This window comes from Oenanthe melanoleuca, chromosome 24 (assembly GCF_029582105.1).
Source record: "Oenanthe melanoleuca isolate GR-GAL-2019-014 chromosome 24, OMel1.0, whole genome shotgun sequence".
In the NCBI taxonomy this organism is placed as follows: Eukaryota; Metazoa; Chordata; class Aves; order Passeriformes; family Muscicapidae; genus Oenanthe; species Oenanthe melanoleuca.
Window position 1 is genome coordinate 2,770,822 of NC_079357.1, and position 12,883 is coordinate 2,783,704.

The window sequence follows — 12,883 nt, forward strand, 5'->3', positions numbered from 1 at the left end:
CAGAGCTTGCACAAAGCAGCAGTGGTGATGGGAGCTGGGCAAAGCTGCTGGTAAGGTTTGAACCAGAGGAAATTATTGGCTCTGGGGGAGCCTGTCGGGGTCTGGCTGTGGTTGCTTTGCAGGAAGAGAGTCCTGGCAGCTGCTTTGGGGCAGGGGTGTGGAATTTACCCAGGGAAAGTGGGAAAAGATCCCTTCAGGGGGCAGGTTCTGACCATGGCACTCAGGCAGTCAGGGCAGCAGACCTGTGGGTTCAGCCCTGTGCCTGTGCCTGGCTGGGGTGAATCTCACCCCTGCCTCAGTTTCCCCACACCACTTCATTCCCTCGCCCAGTAATTGCCTATTTAAAGATCAGAGCATAACAAAACCTTCAACTTCAAAACCTTGGCAGTGTTTTCAGGGGGGAAAAGGCACAATAAATAAATAAACACACTAATTTCAGCTGCCCTGAGGCTGGGGCAGGCTGGCACAAGATGAAACCTTGGATTTTGTGGCTGTTTTGGTTCAAAACATCTCCTTTTCCTCCTGGATGTCCCAAAGCCAAGGGGGCAGTGGGGCAGCTGTTTGCTTGGTCCTGCCTTGAGGCTCTGGCTGTGGGGAGAGAGGATTTTACAGGGGTTTCACATCCCTCCTGCTGCTCTGCCTGCAGCCAGCATCTCCTCAGGCCCAGCTCCTCATTAGCCACCTGCCCTGGCTGCTGGGGCTGACAGGATGCTGGGGGTGAATGGATCACCTGTCAGCAAGGCAGGGGGATAATATCATTCAAATGAATCAATAGCTCACAGGCAACCCAACCTTAACCTGTCCAGAATGTGCTTCATCCTGGGTTTGATCACATTCCCATGGGTCTTGGCCAGGCTGGAACAGTCTGGTAGGTTTGGGAGATTTACGGGAATTGCTCCTGCGTGCCCAGCAAGGATAAAAAATGGCTGGACTTGCTGGAATCTCATCCCCCAGGGAGCCCAGGGACAGCTGTATCCGTGATGGGCATCCAGCAGTTGCTGAAACTGTCACTCCCACCTTCTCACTCTGCTTCAGCAATTAGCAGAAGAGAAATTAGTGAGGAAAGTGCCATTATTCCCTGCTAATAGGACAAGGAGGGCTGGACTCTTCCCCAGGCTTCCATGGATGTGAGGAGCAAAACTGAGCCCTCAGTTTTTGATTTAATTTTTAAAATGTAGTTGTTTTTATACTTCTTACCACTTGCAGAAATGCAAGAGGAGGCTCCCAACTCCAAAACTCAGTCAAGGCACCCTCCCCAGGGCTTTAGGGTGGCATCTCCTGCTGGTAGCTGGCAGCAGAAAGGAGCAGTGCAGCACTGGGGGCTTTAGGGTTAGGTAGAATTCAGTTCCTCCTCCTGTGGGGAAGAACTGATTTAATTTAACTTGGTGTCACCAAATTGGATGTGGTGATAGAGCAGCTTCACTCAGCAGGTGAGTGACACCCTCTTTGGAGGGTTTTGGGGTTTTTTTGTGGAGTTTGGCCAATAAAGTACTGGACTTGGCTGATACCTTCATTAGAAGGCTGAATCAAATCCTGGTTAAAACACAGGCTCTTTCCAACAGCTGGATGGGTTTCCCATCCAGGGTCTCACAGCTCCCATTCCCTTGCAGGGCACTGAGTGGGTTTGGAGTTTCAGTGCCTGTTTCTCCTCTCATCCCATTTTTTTGGGTTGCTGTAGGAGTTCTCCCTCCAGCGCCTGGACAGCCTGCTGGACGACAGAGTCAACATCCTGGGCTTCTCCATTTTCAACCAGTCTCATGCCTTCTTCCAAGAGTTTGTCCAGAGCCTCAACCAGTCCTGGCAGGAGAATTGTGACCACGCTCCTTTTACTGGGCCAGCTGTAAGTAAAGTCCATTCCCATCCCCAAAACCCCCTGAGCAGGGAACTGTGATAGACCATGGAAAAAAACCTTGTGGGAAGAGCTTCAGGATGATCTTGAGCAGTGCAGGGGTAGAAAATCTGGTCTCAAATAATTTTTAAAAAGTTATTTAAATTATTAAATAATTGAATTATTTAATCCTATTTAATCTTGTGTTAAAGGGCTCAGGGATATCCCCAGGCTGCTCTTGTAGCTCAGATTGGATTTGTGGGGAGATGTTGGTCCAGGAATGGGAAGGAAGAGCCAGAGCAAAGCATTTTTTTTAAGTAGGTAGGAGAGGACTTGAGCTGTCAATCTGTGACTTACAGAGGAGTTTCCTGATGTGGAAAACACCAAAGTGACCCTGAAAGTCAGAGCTGCCCAAAGGACCTTGGGGTGCAGAGCTTAGCAAAGCTTCTCAGTGCTGGGCTGGGAGCACAGCTTTAAATTCAAGCCTAGCCTTGGTTTGGACTGTATTTCTCAGTGGGTGCAGGGGATGATGCAGCTCTGATTTGGTGTTTCCCTCAGGAAGTTTGTCCTTGTGTGTTTAAACTCCAGGAGAATGGCTCGTGGTGGGGGGGTTTGGCTGGGTCAGGCAGATGCTGAGGGCTGAGCTGTGCTCTGTGCTCCAGAGGAATGTGCACATCAGCACTGGGGTATTCCCCAGGGATTCTCCACAACTGCAAAGCAGATTTGCCACATCAGAGCTGCAGCTACAGGAGGGGAGAGAGAGGAAAATATCATCAGCTGAACCCTTTGCATGGATTTTAATGAACTCAGAGCCCCCTTGACAAGCTGAGCTGCTAAAAACCTCCTTATTGTCACACAAAGGGATCCTTAAGAGGCAAAATAAGGAGATTTTTGCCCTTTGTGTTCATATCCTTTGGTTTTGAGCTCGTGTGCCTGGGACCATCCTGCTGTCCCTCCCACCCAGAGGCAGCTGCAGTCAGCTTGCTCTGCTCAGTCTCCATGGGATTTCTACCAGGAAAATTCCTTTTTGGACTGCAGGAGCTGCTGAGAGGCATTAAAAACAAATTTCCTCCTCCTAGTGCAAACAGGAGACGGCGGGAACCAGCAGCAGGTGTGATGGGGAAATGAAAATTCTCATTTTAGGTTCTTATCCTGCATTGTCTTCAGCATCCAGCAAAACCTGTAGGTGGGAGGGTGAGAGATGATGCTTGGGGGGACTGGAATTCTTCAAGATGCCATATCCCAGGTGATGGGAAAAGGATTTGAGGGTAGGGAAGTTACAGAGAAGAGGTGAAATATTCCCAAGCAGAGTTTATTTTGTGTGTGAGGTGAATCCAGGACCTTTCTGCCTCTGCTGTTGGAAATCTGGCAGGGAGCATCTCCCTGTGTTAGAGCTTCCCCTTGTAGCCCTGGGAAGGAATTATCCCATGGGATAACTCATCCTAAAGAGAGAAAAGGAAGCTCAGCAGCTGGAAGTGACAGGAGGAAGGTTTCCTGTGAGCTGCAGAAATCCCAGGGCATTCTTGCTGGAGCTGAGGAAGCATCTGACAAAGGAGGAGAGAGCTGCCTGCTCTAATGCCATTCTCATTAATCACATTGCAAAGAAAGGAAATCAGAGAAAATCATTCAAATTACAGATGGCTAGATTTGGTAATTAGAATTTAGGCTAAAACAGATGTTTGTAATTAAGTGTTTATGTCATTGAATAAAATCCAGATTGCAAAGTCTATTTCACAGGGTTTTAATGGTTTTAATTCTCCGTGTTGGGTTTGGGGGCAAAGATACAGCTGATAATGTTTTAGAGAGGGAAGAAAAACCCCACATGGCAAAACCCAGAGCTGCCAAACCTGTTCATGTTTCAGTGTCAAAAATTGTCAAGAATTTGGCTTTGGGGATTGAGGGAAGTCCCCCAAGCCCCATGGATTTTCCATGGAGCTCTGATATTGCAGAGGGGCACAAAACCAACAGGGCTCTGCACAAATCAGATGGTGCAGGCAAGGGAGAGAATCAATTTGTTAGCAGACAAATTGGCTTTTTTTGTGACAGAGGGACAAAGCTGTGGTTTCAAATGAGAATATAAAAGTAGTGAGAGGTTTTTATAGGTGACAGGGGGAAAGTTGAGGAAAGTACAGGAGGGCAGTGACAGATCCCTCTGGCTTGGAAAATATTCTAAAGATCTCTTTTCTCTACTTTGCTGAAGGTTATGACCTCAAAACTTTGTGGTTTACATCTGTTCCATGCAAAGTCAGGCTGCAGGGAAGGGATTTCTATTCCATACCACGAGGACTTGATCCTGTGCATTTCTACACCCTCCCAAGTACTTGAATTGCTTGAAATCATAAAGGGTGCTGACAGAAATCCTAATGAATTTTCCAGAGTTCAGGAGTAAAACATTCCAATCAATAATGTCAAATGCTTCACTGAGATCTACAAGTCTCTTGCTCACCAGCTAATAAGGGATTAACTGCTCAGGGAAAATGGAAATGGAAACCCAGCAGGAGAAAATTAAAAATGCTGTGCCAATATTCTGATTTGGTAGGAAATGGGGGAAACTCTGGGATGGCAGGGGTTGTGTTTGGTCTCACAACAGTTTCATTTGTCCATCTGATGTTAATATGGTTCCTGATTCAGGAAAGGAATTGCTAATTGGGTGTGACATCCTGTAACCTGAATGAGGTTAAGCTCATAATTAAAATTAAGTGCATGGAAAGAGCTTCATGGAACAGGAGCTGAGGACAGGACAGGCTGGAGAAGTCTGGTTAGGGAAAGAATTTATATTGAAGGGATAAAAGGAGGGTGGGGAGAAGGACTTATTAGCTTCTTTAAGAACCTCTGGAAAAAGCTTTCCAGGAAAAGAATGTTTAGGTCAGCCTTGGCAGGCTGGAGGAGTGAAAGGTCACTGGTGCTGTCAGAGCTGGAGTTTGGGGTTTTGATGGCATCAGGCTGGAATCCTGCCTTTTAATTTAGGATGATTTGTAGGTTTTGAGGGTTCTGTGCTGCTTTTTAAGTGTTTAATCCCACACCAGTGTGGTCAGTGAGGTCTCACCACTGGTCTGAGTGAGGTAAAGCAGGGTTAAATCCAAATTAGCAGCAGAGTGGAAGCCCAAGGTTTGTTGGGATCATTGAGCTGGGCAAGATTAACCCTGCAGGGCCACTGGCAGCAGGGAATCGACCTGGGCAGGCTCTGGGAGGAGGAGAGGATGCAGAAACACTGCAGGGCTGGGAGTCACAGCCAGGGTGAGGTGAACAAAGCAGCTCCAGGCTGGAGACTGAACCCTCTGCCAGGAGCTGGGATGGGAAGAGGATGCTCCTGGAAGTATCCACGAGGAAAATGCAGCCTTGATAGTAATGAGCTGCAACGGCTTAATTCCAGCAGAGTCAGGAGGTGACAGTAATTAAAACTGAAATCTCAGTCGCAACACTGAGCACGAGGGAGCAAATAGCTGATGGTTAACGAGCCCAAAACCATGGAAACTGCTGTGCACGGGTGAGAAACCGGGTTTGTGAGGCTTGCTGGACAAAGAAACCTGGGCAAAGGCGGGCAAAGGCAAGGTGAGCAGGAGAGGGGACGGGCTCTGACACTCTGATGTTCCCTCAGCAGCGCTGTTCCACAGGGAGCTGGAGGCTGTAGCGAGGGATGGATGATCTCTGTGGGGTGAAAGGCAGGATTTGACTGCTGGACAAGCAGATCTAGCAAACCTCATTTCCTGTGGGTCTGCCTGTCAAAGAGGTGGTTGGAGAAGACCTTGATGGCTGAAGCAGCACAGTTGAGTTTCCTTCTGTGGATCTCAGGAGCAATTCCCCCTGGAAATTCCTGCTTCTCTCAGGAGCACTGCCCCTGGCCAGCAGATTGATCAGAGCCACCAAAATGCTGAAAAGCCTCCCTTGATTAGGAAAGGAAAACAGCAGAAACTGAGCTAGAAAGGATTGGGAAGGAGCAAAGATGAGCAGAGACAGAGAGACAACAGCGATGGATGAGCCAAGCTGGCTGTCCTGGTTTGAAGGACAGGTGTCTGCCAATAAAGGCAGGAGCTTCTCTTTGAAATGGAGAATGGAAGCCCCCTCCCTCCAAATTATTATAATTTTGAAATTAAGGGGCTCTCAGGCAAAGATATGGGAATTAGGAATAACAGTTCTTTACTAGGAAAATTAAAATAGAAATGCAGTATTACACAGAACAATCCCAACCCTGCCAGAGTCAGAATCCAAGCTGACACCCGTCAGTCAGTCAGGGTGTTGGCACAGTCCCATTCAATGGTGGCTGCATCCTCCTGCAGGGGCAGATGTGGTTCAGCTGGAGCAGTGCTCCTGGAGAAGGTGCAGTTTCCTCTGAAGCTCCAGGGATGATGTGGAAAGGTCTGGCTTTCCTCTGGAATCCAGTGGAAAGAAGGTACCTTGGTGTCCAAAATCTCAGTTTTTATCTGGGTAGGAAAGGCTTGGCTCCTCCCCTGGCTGGAGCAACTCCCAGTGGGATGATGGAATTTTATCAGTCATGCCCTGGGACTCACTGGCCATTAACAGGAGATATCTCCTGGAGGGAGGATGGGCTGTGGGAAGATAAAGATGATTGCCCAGCTGGTTTAAAGATGGCCCATTAGCAGATAATGTGTGCCAGGAGATCAGGGGCACTGTGACAGAATTCACATTTCTGGTCACATCTTGTATTGCAACCCAGGACACCGGCACAAAGCACATCCAGCCGAGCCCAGGCTGTGCACAGAGCACTCTCCAGCCCTGAGCTGCAGCAGCATTTCCGTGTTCCAAGCTGACTTTTGCTGCCTTTCCCCCAGCTGTCCTCAGCGCTGCTGTTTGACGCCGTGTACGCCGTGGTGACGGCGGTGCAGGAGCTGAACCGCAGCCAGGAGATCGGCGTCAAGCCCCTGTCCTGCGGCTCGGCACAGATCTGGCAGCACGGCACCAGCCTCATGAACTACCTGAGAATGGTGAGAGGGGGCTGGGGGCTCTCCTCCCTGCCAGCAGCAGGGCTCCCTTTCTGCCCAGGCTCTTTGAAGGCAGTGAAAAGGCAGATCTGAGGGTTTGGGTTGTCACCGGCCTTGGAACGACATGAAACTCTCCCTTTTTCAGGCTTTGCTGCAATTCAATTTTTGTTTTTTTAAAGTATGAACGTTTCTAAGTGATTTGAGCTCTGACTTGAGCTGATAGGGGATCACGCAGTACAATTGCTCAGAGCTCAGGGACAAGATGCGAGTTCCCCTATGGGTCTGGGCTCCTTTGAACCTAAAATTGTCATTTCTGGAACCAAATAAGAGAACACTCTGAAATTCCATCCTTGTGAAACAGTTGGAGTTTGTGGCTCCTCATAGCTGAGGTGACCATGCAGCAGCAGCAGGTTTCTGAGTCTGGGTGTAAATGAGACAAAGAAATTTTTATAAGAGTTTTTTTTATTTATAGCGGATTTTTTTCCCCCAAAGGAAAGCTCAGCTGAATGTGAACATTGCACCACTTTGACCCATTGTTTTAAATCTCACTTTTAGCCAGGGACAACAAAATCCTCCAGCTCCCCATAGCTCTGCTGCTCAGAGACCCAGTGGTCTTGGGATGGAGGGAGGCAGTGAGGGGATGTGGAGCTGGTTTTAACAAAGCAAGGAAATCTGGGGAGTCCTTCTGATTCCCTGCTTCTCTCTGTATCTTTTCTCCTCTATCCAAACTCCAAAAATAATCAGGATGGAGCTAAGAGGGTTGCACTGCTGTTCCTGCTGGGAGTGTCTGGGGGGTTGTGGGGTGGGGCAGCCTCGCTGGGCGCTGTAACTGAGTCTCTCTTGGACAGGTAGAATTGGAAGGTCTCACCGGCCACATCGAATTCAACAGCAAAGGCCAACGCTCCAACTACGCCCTGAAAATCCTGCAGCACACCCGAGCTGGCTTCCGGCAGGTGAGAGCCTGGCAGGGTGTCCTGGCTGGGTCCTGGCCTGGGGGGATGCTCTGGGGACCAAAAGGGGCTGTGGACCCTCCTCATTTGCACCATGAGGTGCTCAGGGTGTCACCTTAGCTCTGGCTGAGCAAACTCAGCGTGTTTGACTTCATCAGGAACTCACCTCAGTGTGGTTCTCAGACCTCCAGAGCTCTTAGGTTCCTACTTCGTTGGGTAATCTTCTAAATAAGCAAAGCAGCTAATAGTTAAAAAGGTAATTTATTACAAAGCACATCTCATTACAAAGCACATCAGTCTCAAAAGGCAATGACAAAAAGCAATGGCAAGAGCAGATGGCTAAAATCCCTGGCAAAAGCCAAAGGCTAAAAGCACCAACTCTCCCTAATACCAACTCTTATATAGGATTTTTCCAACAAGTTAAGACACAAACTCAGACCACCACTCCTTAACCTGTTAGAATTCCAGTTTTTAACACGCCAGGTTACGTATAGACCACACACACAACCTGTCTTGTTCTGTCTGAAAATTGTCTGCAGTATTCTTACTAGAGCTCTATTACATCTAAACACTGTCTACAACAGTGGGCCTGGAGCCTCTTGCTGAATATATCAGTATATATAGAACTTGCTTTGCTACTGTGGCATTTGAAACCTTTCACTTACTAAAAGCATTAGAACTCACCCTAAAACTTACTAACTTACTTCTACTTCAATGTCTACTTTATGTGTGAGTGGTTTAATGTGCTTCAATCCATCCAATCCCTGCACTCTGATTTCTCTCTGAAGAAGTCAGAGAGACCCCTGATTCACTGACTCCAACACTCAGGATAATTTGGGTTTGTCTCCATCTATCAGGGCCTGGCAGAGCCAATCCCTGACTCTCCCAGGTGCTAATTCAGAGCAGGGAGTCTGTGCTAGATACAAGCTCACACTCATGACCCTTTAGTTCTTAAGCTTGTGGCTGCATTTGCTTAAAACTACTTGCATGGGGAGAATTTTCTATGAAATGGGGAAAAATGGGTACTGTGAACCTTTTCACAGTGTTTCTGAGAAGGAAAGCAAATGGGGCAACCCCAAGTGAGGAGCTCCCCATCATCTCCTCCTTGTGAGAAGTTCAAGCTCCTTTCACTCTCAGTTTATGGCTCCTCTCTAACAGGTTTGCTGGGCTCACATTCAGTTACTTTTTGTCTCAGTGCTCGTGGGTTCCTCACAGCTTTCCTCTGCCCACAGATCACTGAGCAGATTTCATTAGAATCATTAATTTGAGTGGTATTTCCTCATCTCACACTTTCTGCCCGAGCCATATTTTCTGGTTTGAGCTGAAGTTGAGGATATCAGACTGGTGAGATTACAATGACACAAATCCAAGGAATTTGCTGATAAATCCAAATCTTATTCAGGTGAAAAAAAATAGAAGTCCCAGAAAAAAAAAGAAAAAAAAAAAAAAAAAGGGGGTTTCATCTGTCTTGTTTCCCTGCTGACAGCTCCACTGCTGCCCTTTTCTCAGAGATTTCCACTTCTAGATGCTGGCAGAGAACAAAAGCTATTGTATCCTACCCTCACCAACAGAGCATTTTGGCACCAGGAGCTCTCTCCTGGCCTGGCAGCAGTGAATTTCAGCCTTGGCAAGGATGTACCTGCCAGTTCTTACCTGTCAAGTGACAGCTTGGCTTTGATGCTGCCTTTCTCTGAGCGAGCAGGGGGGATCAGGATGGCATTTTCCCCACAGAGATCTCTCACAGCATCAATGCCCTTTTAATCCTCTCCCAAACCCATCACTCTCTGAACAGAAGTGACAGATCCAAGCCCATCTGCATTAATAAGAGCACAAATTCAGCTGGATTTGGGGAGGAAATGCTGCAAAGCTGCCTGTGACAGCTTTGGTTTTGATGTGTTTGGATGTGGCAGGGGCTTCACTTAAACTCCCAGGTCCTCTTGGAGCAGAGCTTCCCCAGAGCTCCACGGGGAGCTGTGGCTGCAGCCTGATCTGCCCTGAGTCTAAAGGCTCATCTCTCCCCCACAGACCTGCTGTGACAGGAGGAAACCTTTGCTGACCTGTTGGAGCAGCTCGGTAAATGAGGAGCTTTGTGTCTGTGAGATGCCCAGGAAAGCTGCACTGGGATTAAGCTTGGAAAATTCCCCATCAGGCTGCAGGGGGATGGAACACTTCAGGCACAGGGAAAAAGTGCTGAAAGGACAGGACAGTCCCTCGGGGTGGCTGCAAACCCCCCAGGGTTTGTGATTTTTATAAAACTGCTCCTGTGACAGCTTTTCTGCCTTCTCCCCCTTTCTCAGGGAGCTTTCCTGATCCACAGCAGTGCCCAGGGGGGTGTCAGGGCCCCTCCCAGCCTACAGGAGTTTGTTGGGATGTGTTTAACTGGGAAGAGCATCCCCAGAGAGCTGTGAGAGCCATCAGGCTCCTGCCCAACCTGCCTCCCCTCCACCTTCCTGCAAAGGGAAGCCAAAGGCAGCTCTGCTGTGCCACAAATGGTTATTTTCTTGTTGTCAGCCTGACTTCTTTTAATGAAAAAGACTAAATAAATCATTAGAAATATTTTAATTAAAGGAACAGGGTAAAGAACAGGCATTCACATCCTGGAGACAATCTTGCTCCCAAGGGTTGTATTAACTGATTTGTTTGAAACACTTCTATTCCCTGCTTAGTTTTAACCAAGCTCATTTTAACTCTGCCTATTCCTCTCTTCCCCTCTCCTCCTCTCTCTCCTTCCACCCAGTGAAGCCACAGGGACTTCCAGCTCATCAGCTTTGATGGAGAGTTCACCGAATTTTGAGGCTGATCCAGCCAGCAAGCAAATTAGAGACACTTAGATTCTCTAACTTGCTGCTGCTTTTGGGCAAGGAGAGGCAGGGCTTTTTGACATCCAATTTTTAATACATTTATGTAACGCACCAAACACGTCTTTTCCTGATTTAGCTTAACCAGAGGAATTTTTTCCACAGCCATATGAGAGCTGCTCTCTCTGCTCACAGGATGCTCAATAAAGCACAGGCTCATTAATGTGCTGGTGATCTATAGATCTGACAAGGGCTGGGTTTGGTAAATGTCATCTTTTTATTTTTTTTTCCCCTCCTTTTCTTTGCCCCTCTAAAGAGTTCCAGCAGAGTGATTTGCTGTAAATCACGAGCTGAGGTTTGGGAACTTCCCAGGGGAAGGGAGTGAGGAGGGGCTGTGATTCAGGGAGGGGAAGCTGCAGACCCTGAGCCCAGCTCTCCCCATCTCAAGTGAGGCTGATCAGTCTCCACTTAAGCACAGCCCTGAGCCAGAGCAGTGGAAGGGCTGGGGCTGTTAATTGGGATGTTGATGAGATACAGATGAGTTCCCCACCAATAGCTCTGGGACCCTCCACAGTCCCTGCCACATCAAACCTTTTGGATTTAGCAGCAGCTAATCAGCCTCGGTGGGACTGGCTCCTCTCTAGCTGCCACCCCCAGCACCAGCCCAGGGACAGCCTCTGCCAAGAGCTCCGTGGCTTCTGCCCCCAGGACCTGACAAACTCAGTGTGTGCCACCACAGCCCTGCTGGGCTGTGCCAGGTGTCAATCATGTGCTCCAGAGGGGACATTTGGGGAGGAGGGGACATCTGGGGGCTGCTGGTGGCCTCAGGTAAGGGGTGTGTGTGTCTCGTGGTTCTTTGGTTCCATAGTTGGTGCTTTCAGTGCTAATTTCAGTGCAGGAATTTTGCCTCCTTGCTGTGCTGGCATCAGTGTCACTCAGGAATCCAACCCATGGTAGCCCTGGCAGTGTCCTCAGAGGAATTTTCTTCATTTGTTTGTTTGATTCTCTTTTTCCCCTTCCCAGTCACTCCCAGATTCCCTCTCCTTGGGGCACCTTGATTGCATTGTGCACTGCTTCCTTTCCTGGGGACACAGGGAGGAGATGATGGCTGCCAGCTGTGGGACAGCACTTGCAATCAGAGCCCAGAAGGTGCCTGTTGCTGTCTGCCTGCTCCAAGATCTGCATTCAGGGCTGGCTTTACCTTCACTTGAAGCTGGGAATGGGGATGGTAAATACCTGTGGTGCCTCTGTAGCTTGTGGAGAAGTCACCTCTGTGCTTATAGACAAAACAAGCGGAAGATTTCATTAAAATCATTTTTTTGAGAGGTATTTCATCACTCCCACCATGAGGAGCCTCAAAGCCTCTGCACACAGCGTGGAAGGAGTGAGCCAGGAATGCTCCACGTGGGGATTTTCTACAGAGCTGAGAAATCTTTCTGTGCCACCAACCCAAACAACACCTTTTTCAGAGCAGCTAAACTGGGGCACCTCGGTGCCTGTGGGGATGGAGCATGGCACGAGCAGTGGCACTTCCAGGCTTTTTGGGCTGGTTCATTCTTGGAGTTTCACAGTTTGTGTTTGCAGACCTGCCTCGAGATGCCTGTGGGTGTTTCATGGATCTCCTGGGGGCACGGGGAGATGCTGGGAGGTGCAGAGATGATGCTGTGGGGGTCACACATCCCTGAGGACGTGGAGGGGATTTTCTCCACCTGTCACCAGGTCACATAGTCCCTCTCACAAAGGTGTTGAGCTCCAGCTTGCACCCAGCTGGTTGTGCTGCCCTAGGACAGGTGTCACTCCAGCTCCTCTGATCATTAGGAACCTCTCCCCTGGTTTGTCAGCCTGTTTATTTCTGGCTGGTTTGTATGTATTTATTTTTGTGCCAACGCTGTCATTTCAGCTTCAAAAAGCTGTTCTACCTCTTTGCCTCCTCCACCTGCAGTATTTATACAGACCAATCACATCCACTGCTCAAAAACCCTGAGTCCTAAAAACCCTGAAGTCCTTGTCCAGAGCCTTAACAGGATGGTCTTATTCATGTCCATGTGGAGCATTTGATTGTTTTCTAAAAAAACTTTGCAGATGGATATGTTTTCTATTTTCCAGAGGCTCTTTATATGTAGATAGAGATGATTAAAATCACCTTGACATCCATCTTGCAGAAGAGGGATGTGAGGGGCCCAGACACCCTGTGACACTGCAGAATGAGGAGTTTTGTCACCCTGTGAGGGGCACGGGGTGAGCTGGGGCCAGCCAGGATGGGGGGAATCACCCCAGCACGTGGGATTGTGTGGCCTTGGTGCTTTTAAAAGCAAGGTCAAACCCACAGCACTGTCAGGAGAAGTGGCAATTAGTCTGAGCACACGC

General features: G+C 48.6%; 1 protein-coding gene across 1 annotated transcript in view; it reads left to right on the plus strand.

The window, feature by feature from the left end:
• The window catches only part of GRIK4 (glutamate ionotropic receptor kainate type subunit 4), a 187,805-nt gene that overhangs the window by 142,284 nt on the left and 32,638 nt on the right, over positions 1-12,883 (plus strand). Inside the window, exons 8-10 of the mRNA XM_056509786.1 lie at positions 1,679-1,840; positions 6,619-6,771; positions 7,617-7,721. Of these exons, the coding sequence (XP_056365761.1) occupies positions 1,679-1,840; positions 6,619-6,771; positions 7,617-7,721 (420 nt within the window). The remainder of the gene's footprint in view (positions 1-1,678; positions 1,841-6,618; positions 6,772-7,616; positions 7,722-12,883) is intronic.